The 16,532-nt window shown below is 42.2% G+C and overlaps 1 protein-coding gene across 9 annotated transcripts in view; it reads right to left on the reverse strand.

Annotated features, from left to right (window-relative positions):
* Positions 1–16,532, reverse strand: part of PIK3C2G (phosphatidylinositol-4-phosphate 3-kinase catalytic subunit type 2 gamma) — a 333,216-nt gene that overhangs the window by 19,332 nt on the left and 297,352 nt on the right. For all 9 annotated transcript variants that reach the window (XM_064735090.1, XM_064735079.1, XM_064735101.1 and 6 more), the window contains 2 exons: positions 8,924–8,999; positions 2,521–2,615 (listed from right to left, as the gene is read on the reverse strand). In XM_064735090.1, the coding sequence (XP_064591160.1) occupies positions 2,521–2,615; positions 8,924–8,999 (171 nt within the window). The remainder of the gene's footprint in view (positions 1–2,520; positions 2,616–8,923; positions 9,000–16,532) is intronic.

Here is a 16,532-nt window from a genome sequence, read left to right on the forward strand (position 1 = left end):
CCATGCAGGCACCCACATTAACCAGTCCTCACACCAGGGCTCTCTCCACTGCTGCTGCATTTTTCCTCCATCACACCCCACGTGAATGGGCAAATTTCCTTCAGGAGAAATTCCTCAAAGTTATGGCACTGCAGTCCTCTGGCTTCCTCCTCTAAAGAACCTGTGTGACACCTGAGAGTGGCTATAAAAAATACCAGCTCCTTAGGGAGCCTCTTGTGCATTGTATATCAATATAGGATTTGCACAGCAGGATCTAGGTCTCCCATTAAAACTCCTAGAAGTAAACTCACACAAACACTAAATCAAATTTATTTCCGTGGATCAAAAGTCTCCATCACAATTCCTGTCAGTTCTGTGAAGCTCCATTTGGGATTAATTTGGCCCACTACAATTATTTTCGCATCTGAACACATCATAAAATCTCTTTATAGAGATAAATTAAATAGGGAAGAGCAGAACAAAAATTATTTACTATAAATTATGAAATAAAACAAGATAGCAAAGTAATCTCTGCACAGATGAAGCACTAAAATATAATTAGTGAGACTCTGCAAAAGACTGACTATACCTGAAATAGCTTTAACATGTCTTGAATAAGATATGATCTTGGCATACTTTTAAAATCCCTGTTCTGCTCAACCAAAAAAAAAAGAAGAGGAAAGAGAAGGAAAAAGAAGAGAGCATATTAGAAAGATTGATTTATATGGCTGGGAAGCTGAGAAGATCACTAATGGGATAAAGAACCTTCCTATTAGAGGTTCCTGGTCTGAAGGCAGTGCAGTATCACAGGACCCTGAAGCACAATTTCATATTTCAGATCAGATGACAAGGGATGGATGGCCAGGTGGAAGAAAGGAATTGGAAGCCCAGAATTTAAAACCATGATTGCCTAAGTTTGGCTGCCATATCAATGACCTTACTCTGGAGTCATGAATCATTGTTAGCCTCGCTGAACAGGACTCCTACCACTTCTCTTCAAACCCACTAAAATGGGTTTGATTTAAATTACCTGATTTAAATTACCTATTTCAAAAGAAACACAGTAACTTCAAGTTGTACTATCCCTTTCCATAATGAAGTGAACTGAGCCCTGGATTTTATGTTTGCACTACAGAGCTATCTGTGCTGTAATTTAATTTAATTAAATGGCTGGAACTTCCTAAGAACACAGTTAGGAGCCTACACACTTAGAGTGATGGAAGCAAGGAGGAAGGAAGACTAATTCCAACACCTGCAAATTGTTTGTGTGCATCTCCACATCACCTGCTTGAAGTTTCAAGGATACCATCAGCATGGCAATCACTTAAATATGCCCCTCCCACCAATTAGAACTTTATAAGAAGCTTATCAAAGTCACTTAGATTAAAAAAGCTCAACAGAAAAAAATAAAGTGTTTCTTGTGCTACATCCTGAAGGTAAAGTTTGTATAAATTGGACCTGTCAGCAGAGGCTGATCTCACCTGTCAAAGTGGCACACAGGACATAGAAAACAAGTCTCAGGACAGAGATGTATTGAATGTTATAGACCGGAATGGAGATGCTTGAATTGCAAATGAGAAGCCAGAGTGGCCAGCAGAGAACAGTCAGAGCTGTGTAAGCCTCATCTGCCTCATACCACTAATTAAACATCAGCCTCATTTTTTTGCTGGCTGGTGCTCACACAAGCCCCTCAGCTTGGCCCCATTTTGGAAAAGGGATTGCATCCCAGTTTGGGATGGAGGTGGCACAGGGGGTGCACTGAGAGCCCACAACAGCTAATAACAGCCAGACAAATAAAGGCTCCCTTGCCACAGCCATTGCTTGAGACATGAGCCATGGGAATCCAAGGGCACATCCAGGCAGGGAATTCGTTATGGAGCAGCCCCCACGCTCCCCAGTGAGAGATCTCACTTCACACACAGCCCCAGCTCCACCTCTGAAGCCACCCTCAGCAGCCAATTCCACCTGCCTTGTGCTGCAGGAGCCCTGCCAGCTTCCCCTGCTGCAGCCTGGCTCCAGGAACCCTCAACATTTACCTCCCAGCCTCCTGACAGTGCTACAAAGCTGAGCATCGTGCCTCCAAATGACTCTGCTCCTTCAAACACAGCTCTGCTCCCTCTGCTCAGCTCTTCCCTGCTCACAGACAGCCAGGCTGGACTGGAAAGAAATGTCTGGATGATCAATCCCCAGTGCCAGGCTGACACGCTGCAAAGAGTCATGCTGCTGCTGCACCGTGCCTTATGTGTGACTGCTATCAAAATGTGTCAGCTGAGAGGGCCAAAACAGAATCAAAATTGGTTCTCTTGGAAAAGACCATTAGCAGCCATTAAGGAAACCCAGCTCCTCTATCTGTCTCACACCTGCAACCATACTGAGTGAGCTCAAAGGGAAAAACCAATTGTTACATCGTGACAGAACAGCACTGTCATTGCTTTGAGCTCAAATTAGTTATCCCAGAAAGGCTGCTTGAAGATTAATGTTTTCACAGTGCTCTGCAAATGCAAGAACTTACTGGTTACACATTCTGGTAAAAATACTCACGAGGTTCCTCATGTGTTTCAGCATTATTGTCAGGCAGGTGTTTTCATAGGACATGACCAGTTGTACTCCAGGCTTCTCACCAGCTGACTGAGGACCTAAAAAAAGCCAGATTTGATTTTTAGTTAACAGCTTAGAGGAAATATATCTGTAAAACATTGAAGTACACATTAGCTAACATATAAAAACCTGCTGTGTGCTTAAACCAGGGATGAAATAAGAAATCATGGATAAGGAGTGTGATGGAATAAAGTGCTCTGACATGCAGGGCTCTTTTTCTTTCCTGTTTGGTGACTGCCAGTGAGATTTTCTGTTTACTAATTGCCATCAATCTGAAATTCACTGGGAAATTCATGCTTGAGTGACAAATAATTGGGGCAGTTTTACTGGCAGTCACTGATGACACTATTCACTATTGTTGCAGTTCTGTCTGCTTAAAGCACTGTAATTTTTTTCCCCCAGTTCCCAAGAGAAAGGAAAAAAAGGAAAAAAAAAAAAAGAAAAAAATGGGAAAAAAGAGCAAGCTTCCTGACCAGTTCCAAACCAAGTTAGAGAAACAACATTAAGTATAAATTCTCCCTTCCTCATTCTGTACTTTATGTGTTCCAGGCTGGTTTTCATGCAACTCATTGCTTTCATAGATTTTTCTACTAAGATGCGCTTTAGGAGTCTGATATAATTCCCACCGAAAAAAGGGCATTTTTCATTTTCCAAGCAAGAAGAATCAGTCTCATATTGTGGAAGAAATGACTAAGCAAATCCTGTTCCATCTTTCAGCTGGAGGCACTGAGCCAGCTGTCTGCACTGCCAAAAGGTGTGTCCTTGAAGCTGGGGAAGTAAAGTAATGTGCTTTACCTGCCCTGCAGAGACAGCAGGGAGGCACAGCAGAGGAAAGATGCCTTTTACCACTGCAAATCAGCTAATGGTGAGCACAACCTCTCCTCAATATCTGTCTGACCTCCTTATTTTTGCAGTGTTTCACCTGAGCAGGGGCTGAAGAGCCATTTTTCACCTCCTGGTCACCAAAGACAGCCTGGATGAGGTTGTCTGGTTTTACTCAGCCAAAAAGGGCTACATTTAATTAGACAAAGCTGTATTACACCCCCTAATTTACCTGAAAAAGCAAGAACTCAATCCTGCTAAGCTTACAACACAATGAGGATGTCTCAGGAGCTGGGCTCTGCTCTCTCACCTCCCCTTTAGAGCTGAGCTGGAGACCTCAGCCAGAGAAATCCTGCTCTCCTTCCTGCACCTTGGGATCTGCCACTGACACTCCAGCCCTGAAGCCACTACAGGGTGACATAACAACGTGAGACAAGACAATAGAGCGGTGATTAATTCTTTAAATAGAAACACATCTCGTGAGGAGCAGAGCCAGTGGGAAAGGATGATGGGGATGTGAGAACAGCCATCACTCAGTCACACATTGCCACAGGAGGCTTTTGGGAGTATAAGCTACCCGGGTAGCAGGAGGGACCCTTGTGTCCCTTTCAACCTCAGCAGAGACCTGACTGATGCCTCAGGTTTAGCTTTTATATTTTTCAGATTCTGTGCTGCTTTAGTGTGTGGGTCTCAGCTTCACATTCAGTGTTGCTGAGCTCTGTGCACAGAGCAGGGAGACAAAACAATTCCTGCTCCAGCTGGGCACCAAGGACAAATGATCCCAATCTCAGCCCAGGAGCACAAACACCGTGGGCTGGAGAGAGAAAAACAAGCAGGGTGGGACTGCCTGGGCTAAAGCTGGGATGGGACAATGAACTGCAAGGTGCAAATGGAGCAGAACTGATCCCAGGGACAGAGCCCGAGCCCAGCCGTGCATTTTGGGGCCATTTTGGTTCATCTTGGGTGCAGCCCTGGCTGGGCTCTGGTGCTGCCCAAGGTGGATCCATGGAGGAGATCTTTTAATAAATCCCTGCTTTATTCTTTAGCTCTGCCCAGCCTCTGTCTAGAGCACCATGGGCACTCCTGTCTCACTCTTGCCCTCTCCTCACCACATGTGCCCCAGAGCTCTCACAATCAGGGTGTGCAAGCCAGAAATCCAATTCCTTCTGCTCAGCCTCTCCGGTGTTGCTCAGCAGAGGAGGAGGATCAGGGGATGTTATAATGGACAAGTCACGTCGGGTGTATTTTTCTGAAGAAACCAAATGTGCAACCTCTGGAGCAAACAGAGCCTAAAATAACTGTTCAGCAGACAGAGTGACAGTGGGGCCATGTACTGCTGACAGCCAGAGAGGCAGTGTAATTGCCATTTATCTTGAGGAAGGGAGCTCAAATGAATTAGAAATAATACAGTGTGTACATGCAACTGCCATAATATAATTGTACCAACGCTACTGAGTTTATGATGCTTGGAGTGGAATTTCAGAATATGAATCCATCTCCAATTTCTCCCCTTTAGAGACTACAGAAATACATTTTTAATCACATCCTAACTAGAGAAGGGCCTGAAAGACACCTGAAAAATTGAAATCTCAGGAAGAAATCACTAAGCTGGGACTTAGAACAGTGTGTAGCAGCTCTTCATTTGTTATTCTCCCTTATGAACCTTGACAAATCATTTGGCAAGACTGTGCCTTATTTCATTTCTTCTGTTATGAAAATAGGAACAGGGAGGGACAAGGGATGAAAACTCCAGACAACGCTGAGTCTTTTCCAGATTAAGAAGAAGCCCATAAAATTCAATTCCTTTTTTTGTTTTCCATTCAAAGCCACTTTACCATTTTTCCTAATCTGTGAGTCCTTTTGCCTTGAATTTGCAAGAGGAAATGTAGAATTCAGGTTACAGCCTCCTAAGTGCCTGACTTCACACAGGTAACCCCAAAAACAACAACTGGCTCAGGGCTGCAGTCCTCCAAGCCAGGCAGAGATGCTCATGGGTGGATATGACTAAACCAGGAAGGCAACTTGTGGCAAAAGCTTTACATCAAGAGTGAGCAGCTTCAGAAGACCAAAACACTGTGGGACATGAGCAAGGGAGCCTTTTTCCCCTCAGGGAGTGTTCATGAGGATTGTGGCTCTGCATGAGGGGAATGCCACATTACAATGTCCCTGGATGTCCCTTTACAAGGACACAGAACCTGTTCCCCTGCTGCACCTCCAGGCCAGAGGCTCATACAAACAGGGAGCACTAATTAGACATGCCAGAACTGGGGCTGGGCTGTGCAGTGTTACAGCCCAGAGCAGAATCAAAACTGCCTGAATGATTAATATTTTCAGGAGATACAAACTCAAGAAAAAGAAACAAGTTTGATATTAAAATGTTTTTGGTAGATTTTTCTTTCTTCCTTCCTTTTTTTTATAGAAGTCTGATTGTGAAATCATTCCTGATATCTGTTCTCACTGCCTTGTAGCGAGCTTGGTATAATGAAATGCTGACACTGTTCAGGATAATTCATAATTCACCCCACTGGGAATACTGATCCAGTATTCATGTCAAGTAAATTTAACACTGATTTCTAATCTCTCTATTGCTGGGAGCAGAGTACAAATTCATAAATTTTAATTTTTATTTTTCCTTAGTAAGTGTAATTACCTACAACATTTATAAATTATAGCAGTGTAAGAGAAAGATGCTGGTTTGATCAAAATTCATAACCTGATCCTACTGGGCATTAATCTTATTTCATATTGATTCTAACCAAGAGAGAGATGATTTCTTTTGCTTGAGAGAGAAGCTACCAGACCCATGCAAAGCTACAGCCCATATTAAACGTGAGTTATTTTTCAAAAGAGACAAATATTAAGACCCCTATAACCCCAGAAAGCAATGAAATTTGTGGGGAAAAAAATCTATGCTTTTATTCATGGTTTTATGCATGGCAACCTGCAGGCTCAGTGAATTTAATTCCTCCCCAACCTGACTATGGCATTACTGCAGGGTTTACCTAAAATCAAGAGGGTTTCTGGGCACCCTCAGCCAGCAAGAACTTCTGGGGCCTCTTTGCTCCTCCCAGCAACTCCTTGTTTGCTACCTGGCACCTTGGCTGGACCTGTGTCTCCTCTGGATGCCACCAGTGTGCAGAATGCCATGGAACCAAGATTTCAGAGAGCTCTCTGGGGCATGGCAGCAGCCTGACTCCAAAGGTGAGGTGAAGAATAGAGGAAAATAAAAAATAGAAATATGTGTGTTTCAGTAGATTTCTCAGTGGGCAATCAGCACATGCATGGCAGCTCTTCCACCACAAACACTGCAGTACCCAGAGCAACCCAGCCCATGATTCCCTGTTTTTACCAGGTCTAAACTCATTGTTTGGACCTCATGGGCATTGCTGGTTTATTAGTAAATGATAGTGATCAATTTTCTAGGGTAAAGAGAGCTCCTTTTGTTTGTAGTTTGGGTTTTGTTTGCTTACACTTGTTAAACAAAGGTTTTGTCCTAAGTCTAGAAGTGAAGTATCCAAACTTTAAAAGGCAGAGTTCTTGAACAGGAAAAAATCCAATTCCCCTGTAACCTCACTGCTGGAGACCAGAGACCCATTCCTCTTCCCCAGCCATGCTGGAACTTCCCCTCACCAGCACTAACTACAAAGTGAGGAACAGACTGGGTTACCTGACACACAGCTCTCATCAAACATCCACTAAACACATCTTGCCTCTGTTTCTTCATTCTCTGCCTTGATTTTGCTGCCACTGACAACAAAAATAGATGGCTCATCTGTGGTATTTTTGGGGTCCCCCGTGGCAGGAAAGAAACGATTAATCTGACTCCATGTTCTTAGAAGGCTAATTTATTATTTTATGTTACTATATTATATTAAAGAATGCTATACTAAAGGATACAGAAAGGATACGGACAGAAGACTTAAAAGAATGATAAGGAAAACTCGTGACTCTCTCCAGAGCCTCGACACAGCCTGACCATGATTGTTCATTAAGTAAAAACAATTCACATGTTGGATAAACAATCTCCAACCACATTCCAAAACAGCAAAACACAGGAGAAGCAAATGAAATAATATTGTTTTCCTTTTTCTCTAAGGCAGCTCAGCTTCCCAGGATAAGAAATCCTTGCAAAGGGATTTTTCCAGAAAATATGACAGTGGCAGCTCATCCTTCAGACTACACTGGCTCAGGACACTGCTGTAGGAATTATGATGTTGCAAGTTATTTCTCAATTTTATTACAGATACAGTTCGTGATTTTGCATAAAACTTTCACACCCAGATTCTCTGTAAGAATTAGGCAGCTGAATATTAGTGACATATCAAAATTATTCTGGGGCTTTACCTGCCTTGTGCCTCAGCTCCCTCTGACATCTGTAACTTTGCTTAAAGACAGAGAGATGCAGCCCATGGACCCAGATTACATGTTCCTAGCACCTAGGACATCTTTGCATTATCTCCCTGATCCTTTGTAAAAGTTAGAGCAGCCATTAGTAATTTTCAATAGTCATAATGGGTTTAATATGATAATGGCATGCCCTAATCAAATAAACTCCACACAGGGGGAATCTTCCAAAGGCTGAGAAGCCAGAATGGGATTTATTTTGTTCTGATGGATTAAAAAAAACTGGTCCCAGCAAAAGAGATAATGAAACCTCCGTCTGCAGAGGGATTAAATTAACTTAATGGACATGCAAACTAAATATGCAGAGATACAATCCTTTCTGAAATGTGGAAAACTGATGATCTTGGAAACCATCCTATCACTTGGAGCACATAACAACCAGCTGAATTGTTGTGGTGCAGAGTGCAGCTGCAGACTCCTTTATGAGGTTTTATTTTGCCTAAAAACTGAGTACAGAAGATTATTATCAGTGCAGAACTAAGGCAGTGGAAGACAATAAACATTCAGAGTTTACTTTTTATGGTTTATGCTTTGGCTCTTAAGCTGTAATGTCAGAAATTAGATTAAATTAGGGGCTGGACAGAAGAGGGAAATGGGTTAAGTATTTAGACAGGCTAAGGGAACAGTGCAGCATCTCATTTAGCTAGGAGTGAATTACCACAGTCATTAATAATGTATGCCTAAGCATTAACATAATGTTCTGTTATTTACTTACTCCACTCATTGTGAAAATTACTTTAGAAGTCACCCCTGATTTTCTTCGCTTGTGCAAGCACATATTGCGCTTTGTCATGACTCACATCCTTTCCTCCAAAATCTTTGAATGTTTTGTTTTGTAAAACAAGAAACTTGCCACAGTTTGTGTAAATGAACTTTTGCTTTGCATATAAGCATGTTTATTCAAAAAGAAATGAAGCAAGGCTGAAAGGAATTTGAGAAAGAAATCTACAGGTGACGTCAGTAACACATTTTCAAAGACCTTGAGAAATCAGGAATTATTTGTTGGTATCCTTATATCCTAAAAACCCCAAACCATCTAAAAACTTTAGACTCACCTTTGCATAAAGCTATCAAGGATTATAATTTCTAACAAAAGAAATAAGATTGGTAATCCACATACCTAAGGTCAGAGATGATGAGTGTTCTGCCAAGGTATTTTTGGACCAGTTGAGGAAGAAGCTGAGTACAAGCTCATTCTGAAAGAGAACACAAACACTGTAGGTAATATCACATGTTGCACTCTGTTCCTTTTATCATTCCCCTCCAAGAAGCTCACTGGTAATTTTTAATGTACATATTACAGTCAGCAATAAAAGGGAGCTTTTCCCTTTTGATCATGAGCTAGGAACCCAGGAGTGACTTCAGCTGTGGCACAGGGAGGATGATGATGGTGTCCTTTAGCACTCTCAGGGATGCTGCTTTGGTGCCTACCTGGTTCGTTTCTGTCAACACGCTTCAGAGCTGTGGGGCCACAGATTTGTGTATGTCCAAATCACAAACAGGACAGAACTGATGTGGAACGTGCCTTGAGCTGCTTTATTTTCCAGCATCAACCTCATTACATGGTTATGACAATGGCAAGGTGCCAGCAGCTCACATCCCAGGCAGCAGACCAAGAACTTGACGTTACAACTCACTTTATAAGCTTTTTGACCAATCACACAAAGCAAAAGCACATTGACAGTAGTTCCATCCAACCACTATAAGCACAAGTACCTTTGGTTAAACAATGCTTGCTTATTTCAAATAGAATACCTGCTTGTAAGCCTTAAAACACAATGCACAGAGCTCCATTATTAAGCTTAGAAATTCCTAATATCTTGCTAGATAAATTTTTCTGTAGCTTAGGGAGTTATACTAGACAAGTGTTAATACACAGACCATTGTTCTATTTGTCCTTACTTTTCTACTCCTTACATAATTTTTCTGCTGACCAATCTTATGGCTACTGCTTAGTTCCAACCACAGTTCTGCTGTCTCTGAGGCCTGCCTTTTGCAGCTTCCCCAAAACCCTCTGATTTTGGATTCCCACACTGTGAGGCCACAGATTTGTGCTCGTGCTCCATTTCCAGCAGCTCAAGATTTGTCTGAGCAGCTGTGACAGAGCAGCCCCTGTGTGAAACAAAGGCAGGAGAGCATCTCCACTCTGCGCTCTGTGTAACCAGCAGGGACCTTGCCCTTGGCACGGGGCTGACCCCACGTACCTGACCTCGTGTGGGCCTCCCTGAGGCTCAGACATTGTGCAAACCTCCCTCCCACAGCAGCTTAATGGACACTTGTGCTGAAAAGCTCCATACACTGTTAAATCCTACCAGAAACCCACAGGGAGTGAAAGGCATGATCGTATTTCACCCTCCTGTTTAAAAGAGTAATCCACCTTATGTACTGCTATAACTTTTATTTTTATGTACTGACCTGTGCTGCTCTAGTGAACATATATAACAGGTAGTTACCTTCAGCTGGAGAGAATTAAAACAATAAAGCAAATCCCCAGATTTCAGTACTTTGCAAGGTAATAAAAATGTGAATTCTTAAATGGACTCTTATGACTCTGAATCAAAGCTGGACAGTAATTGCATTTTATTGGCTTTTCATAAAGCCATATTTCAGAATGGCCATTCTTTAAGAGGGTTAGAATTGTTACATTCATGCTGATGTTACATGGACTGACACTGTAATGAATGGGTAGGACAAGAGACTTTTCAGATTCCAGCATTAAAATGTCACCATTGTTTTTTTCCAGTCAGTGGAAAATAATATGTCTCTTATCAGCAAGATGTACTTCAAGTAGTATTTGTGTTCCTTCAATTTGACAAGACGTAGCATAATTTGTGTAAGGAAAAAAGGAAAGGAACAGGGTAGTGAAAAAAGCAGCTAGTGAGGAGTTAACATGTGGTTACAGCAGACAGAGGAACAGATGCGTATGTTCAGTGGAGAGATAAGATTTAGAAATCTGGGTTTATTTTCATAGTTGCCTTTCATTTTTCACTCTACTGTTTGGAGTTTTTCCTCCCACACTGATATATTCTTTAAAACAAAAATCAGGGAAAAGAAAAAAAATACAAAAAGAAAGAAAACCCAACATAATTGTTTTCCTTGAATTGAAAGACAGATCCTTAAGTTATTAGCAGTGGACTGCCAATACACCTGTCTGTACTGAGCACGAGTAATTATTCTCCCATCTGATGAAGACAGCTGACAGGGGAATGCCCATACACCTGCCACAGCTTCCAGCAGCTTTAAACAGCAGAGTTATTCCCCAGGGGACCTTCACTTGCTCTTTCAGCACAAGTCCCAAGTGTAGGAAATCTCCAGGGTTGAGAGTATATTTTTGGCAGCCCAGCCTTTATTTGACAGCCTGAAAATAAGCAGAGAAACTCAAGTGGCCCTATGACTTCAAAGATCTTGAGAGAAGTAGGCAGGAGGTAGAAATAAAGATACACAAACTGAGTTGAAAGAGGAATAAAAAATTCCACTCTGAGCAGCATGGTGTTTTTTCTGCTTCCTCTCCACCTACTCTTTCTGCAGTAAATGGAAATGCAAGACAAACAATACAAAGAAAGAGGTTTGTAAATAGGAGGTGCAGAGATTGTTTCAGGCAATAATTCCAAAATCTCATTCTAATGGAGAGAAGGCTGAAAAAAAAGACATTTGGTTTAAGTATAGGAGTTGGTGTTGTGAGGTCCCCAGGATGAGGTGAGATGAGAATTTGACGCCAAGTTCTCAGAGGGCTGATATATTATATTAAAAGAAACGATATAATAAAACTATACTAAAGAAGGCTAGACAAGAATGAATAATGAAAACCCGTGACTGACCAGAGTCCCGACGCAGCTGGACTGGGATTGGTCATTAAGTTAAAACAATTCACATGGAACCAGTGAAAGAATCGCCTACCACATTCCAAAGCAGCAAAATACAAGGGGAAGCAATCAGATAATTATTATTTACATTTTTCTCTGAGGCTTCTCAACTTCCCAGGAGAAGAAATCCTGGCAAAGGGATTTTTCAGAAAATATCACGGTGACACTGGGGTGGAAATGTGCAGAACTTACAACAGGCATGGGCAGGACAGGCATGGACCCAGCTGATGGCAAAGCTTTCCTGGCCTGGGGGCCCATCATACTCAAAAGAAGCCTGAGGGAAAGCAGCAAGCCTGATGTTGGCAGAAGGAATGCAAGAACTGAACAGAGCAGCTCGTGTGGCAGCAGCAGATGCAGCAGGCTGTGCAGGGCAAGGTGCTTCACAAGCACTGGGGGTGTCTCCTGGCTGTTTGTGCAGAGAAGCATTTTGCACAGTGATATTTAAAAGACAGCAATTTCCCCTTGACCCAAGCTAATCAGCCCTACTGCAGGACTCCAACACTTAGATTTCCACCAGAAAATGTCTAAGTGCCTTATTGAGCCCCCCCTTTTCCAGCAGACCTCCAAAAACCACATTGAACTTCCAGGTGATTCCTGAATCTGAGACCTCCAGCAGCTGCACCCCAGCTAATGTGACTGGAGCACAGAGTTAAGCCAAGCATGCTGCTAAACATAAACCAGACCTATCAGAGCTTTGAACACACGTATGAGCTGTTTGAAGGTGCAGAGTCCATTTCTAACCCAGCAGCTTCTGTTACCCAGAAGTGACAGTGGGTGACAATCTCAGAGACCCTGTGATGGTCTGTGCAGAAAGGAAGGCGCTGAGGATGACCAAAGCACTCCCTCACTCTCTTCCCCCGTGGAACTCTTACCTTTAAATCAGCAAATGGAAATTCCCTGAAATATTGCACACTTAGGAAGTCCACCTATCATTTGTCTAACCATTCTTATCTAATAAGACAATAATCTTCAACAGGTAATTTTGATTTTTTGCAGGTCACTCAGCACATTAGCCCAAACAGGAGCAGACTGGTCTGTGTGGTCAGTCTGGAACTCACAGACCTTTTTTCAGCCATTTAACCCAAAAGGCACAAATTCCACCTTTACTTGCAATAGGATACAAGTGAAATAAAAATATTTCAGTGGCCTTGGGGGGCTGGCACAGCCCTGCACTACTGCAGCATGGTAGAATTTGCCTGCTGCTCTCCATCAGAGACTAACCAGAAAATCACTGTGCACTTTGTGAAACACAGCCAGGCTTCAAGGCAGATTTAATTTCAATAGAAAGGAAAGCAGCCTCCCCTCTGCTTCCAGCTTTCTTTTCAGCTGTGCTGGAGTAGATTTGGGGTCAGAGAACACCCATGCTCCTGTTATACTGTCACAGGATGGGGAATCAGCAGGAAAGAAAGCAACCAGAAAAAGCTGACCTTGGTGCAGCTGTTATAACTTCAGGAAAGGACAGGGGAAGAGAGAGCACTTTGAACCCTCCCCATTTTGGCTCTGCTGGATGCCCTGCCACAGGAACAGAGAGTGCTGGAGTTCAAGGGACCCACACACCCTGGGAGCACTTTGTTCCCCCTCTTTATGTACCCCCACACAGGCATGTGGGAGCTTTTTCTTCATCTCTGCAAATCCCAAGGAGCACCAGTGAATAAAACAGAAATGAAATATGGCAAGCTCTTATCAAATTGATTACTTTTACAGTGTAAAACATCATTCACCCTAGAACAATGCTGTGGGCCTGGTTTTTACTGTGTGCTTGAAAATGAGTGAACATAATTTACAATCATTCCCATTTACATCCTCTTTAAAGTCCTTTTACAAAGCCTATAAGTCACTATAAAGCTGTTTATAGAACCTATCCACAGCTGGAACACCATCACTGTTTGCTTACCTGCCTGCACAAGGTTTACTTCACCTCCGAAGTCCTCTGTTAATTTGGATACTTAGAAAATCTTTATAGACTCAAACTCCAAAAGAATTTTTTTTTTTACAGACTAACCTGCTGTGTACCTGCACTTACTGTTGTGTTTGACACTGGGGCCAAAACCAGACTCAATTAATGCAGCCTTACCTTGATTTTGTGTCCCCAGGCAGTGCACAACCCTCCTATGATACAGCCATAAAAGGAGGAGGCACCAGGGCAGCCCTAATTAATGGGATGAGATTTGGGCTGCAGTCACCATCCAGCCCATCCCTCAGCTGGAATTGAGTGAAACAGAAAAATACAGCAATGGTCAGCAGCTGTCTTCTGTCACAGACTGGATTTATGCTTTGAGAACACACATTTTTGTCCTCTTCCATGTTATACCAACACTCAGTTCAGTATTTCTTGGTGCTTTACCTCTTATTGGTTATACCATTTGGTTGTTTTACCATTTAATGGAGCAAAACCTCAAAGATTCTGAAGATTGCTGAGAATTTTGCCCTGCAGATCTAAAAAACTCAGGTATTTCAGTGCATGCAGGTGATGAGTCAGTCAGCAGTGGTGCAGCTGGCCCAAAATGAAAAATTATTTTGCTGTGATCAGAAATACTGACACTGGTTTGGGACAAGTAGAATGAAATTTAAAAAATATAAAATAAAAAGGTGCAGAAACCTGTTTTTCATCCTGTCCTAATTGACTCAGTTTGACAATGAAGGTTCATCAATTTCTGCATGTTAGTGATTGATGCAATGAATACAGCTTGTTCATGAACACAGTCTGGTGAGGGAGTTATTTATAACACTGCTAACCTGAATCTAAAAAAGGACTCCTATTCTAGGCAATTCTTCAATAAAAGTAACTAAGTGAGGCTTATGCTTAAAGTAAACCATAGACTTTAAAAAAAACCCCCTTGAACAGGGATGGACATGAGCATGTTCAAGCATTTAAACTGGTCCAAGAACAAATATTCCTTCAACTGATGTTCTGCACTTACTGGATCTGGCACTAAAATTCAGAGATAGAGGAAGAAAAAGTTTCTGTTCATTAAAGAAGGGTTTGAAGAAACATTTAATTCCATTTGAGCTCCAGTGCAAATAAGAAGGCAGCTGCTTTCCACCTCTCCTCCTTCATTCCAACCATTTAGCAGAAAAGGTCAGTGACATTCTGACTTACTCTCAATTATAATAAAATTTTCATAATCAGAACTTAGTGTGGACTAAAAAGCTTGCACTTAAGGCATGACTGAGGAAGGAATTTGGATGTAATCTGATTCTTTCTTCATTTCCAGGATTTATAATCACTTTATTGGTAGAACCAAGCATGTGTTCAGTCCTGTGTGGACTGGACTAAATTCTTCAGAGCAGAAAATGGAGCCTAGTCATTTAGGCTAATGTGTTTACAGAGATCACAAGTGTTACAAGGGTATTTTATAATGAAATAAAAGCTCTTCTCCCTATCTCAGACAATACTGCAGCCCACTCTACAGCTACAATAAATTACACCTACAATTCAGCATAAATGACTGTAGAAAGAAAATAAAAGGACTCCTGTTCTAGAGGCAACTGATCTTCCTAGATTTCTTCACAAATTTATGAGTTAATTATTTATTCCTATATAGTTTTACTATTTCATAGGAATGACAGTTTGATAATGCTTGAAAACTGACAACTCACTAAATGGTTTCAGCCAGGCTCCTTAACATTCTGAGAAAAAGGACAAATTTCCATGCATATGACAACTGCAAAGTTGTCATAGGCATGGAAAGGGACAAAATAATTGCATTTATTTTTACCAAGAAAGCCTCCTAGCTTGGAGGCTCAGGCTAAAGCCAAGGTAACACCATGATATTTTTAAAAGAGTCATACCAAAGTGAAAAGTAAAAGAAAAGGGAGTACAAAGGAAATTACCCACCAACTGCTCTCCTTGTTCTAAGTGGGTCAGAACACGTCAGTATTTTCTAAATTTCTCCCACCTCCCAGCAGGAGAAGCATATTGAGGCAAAAATAACGATTCAATGTTTATGGAGTATCAATAACTTGAAAGGTTATCATCCAGAATTGCAGGTTAGCTGCATGGGGGTGAGCAAGATGATTTCCCACATGCAGCAGCACTTTAGGATGAGAACAATCTGCTCATTCATTCCTCTGCTTCTTATCCCTTGCCCTCCAAGTCCAGCACAGCCCTCACAGGTACAAAATTGCTTTCTTCTCCTTGTGGTTCAGCCCTCCAGGCTTTACCAGCCTGGAAAATTCCTCACTCTCAACAGTTCCTAAAGGTTTCATTTCAGAAGCAGAATCAATACACGGTGATAGTCATAAATAGATAGATAAATAAATCTTATTCTTGATTAATATCATGCATTACTAAGCAGCTTTGTGTTTGTGATGCATGTTTTTCTCAGGAAATCTTGTGTTAATTAATGTCATCACTGGGTGAGGTGCTCAGGTGCTCAGCACAGCTTCCTAAAAAAGTTTTAAGTTCTGGATCTAACCAATTAAAACATTTAAGTGATGCAGCCAAGTTTTTCATACTGGCACACCTAAGATGATGACATTGACTTCCCAAAAAGCTTTTCCTTAAAACCAGCCTTATTTTGTGGCTCTCAACCACAGCAGTGCCTGTCCCTGAGCACATCTGCCCAGAGTTACCTCCAACCCCTCAGCCATGGTTGTGTTGTGTGGGAGGATGTCCCAGCTCCACAAAGGGAGCAGGAGGGACCCTGGGAAAGACACTGGGGTTTCCTGAGGGGGAGCCCAGGCAGCCTGCTCTGCCTGAGCACCACCCCATGGAGCAGGAGGCACAGCAGAGCTCCTGTGCACCGCTGGGAAATGTTTTTATGACTGTCCCAGGGCTTTCAGCAGCCTGATTTTCCAGCTGTGCTTGGCCCAAATTGAAAATCCCTGTACCTCCCAGCAGTCCAGAGCACGGCAGAAGACACT

Source organism: Zonotrichia leucophrys, chromosome 1A (genome assembly GCF_028769735.1).
Source record: "Zonotrichia leucophrys gambelii isolate GWCS_2022_RI chromosome 1A, RI_Zleu_2.0, whole genome shotgun sequence".
NCBI classification, from domain to species: Eukaryota; Metazoa; Chordata; class Aves; order Passeriformes; family Passerellidae; genus Zonotrichia; species Zonotrichia leucophrys.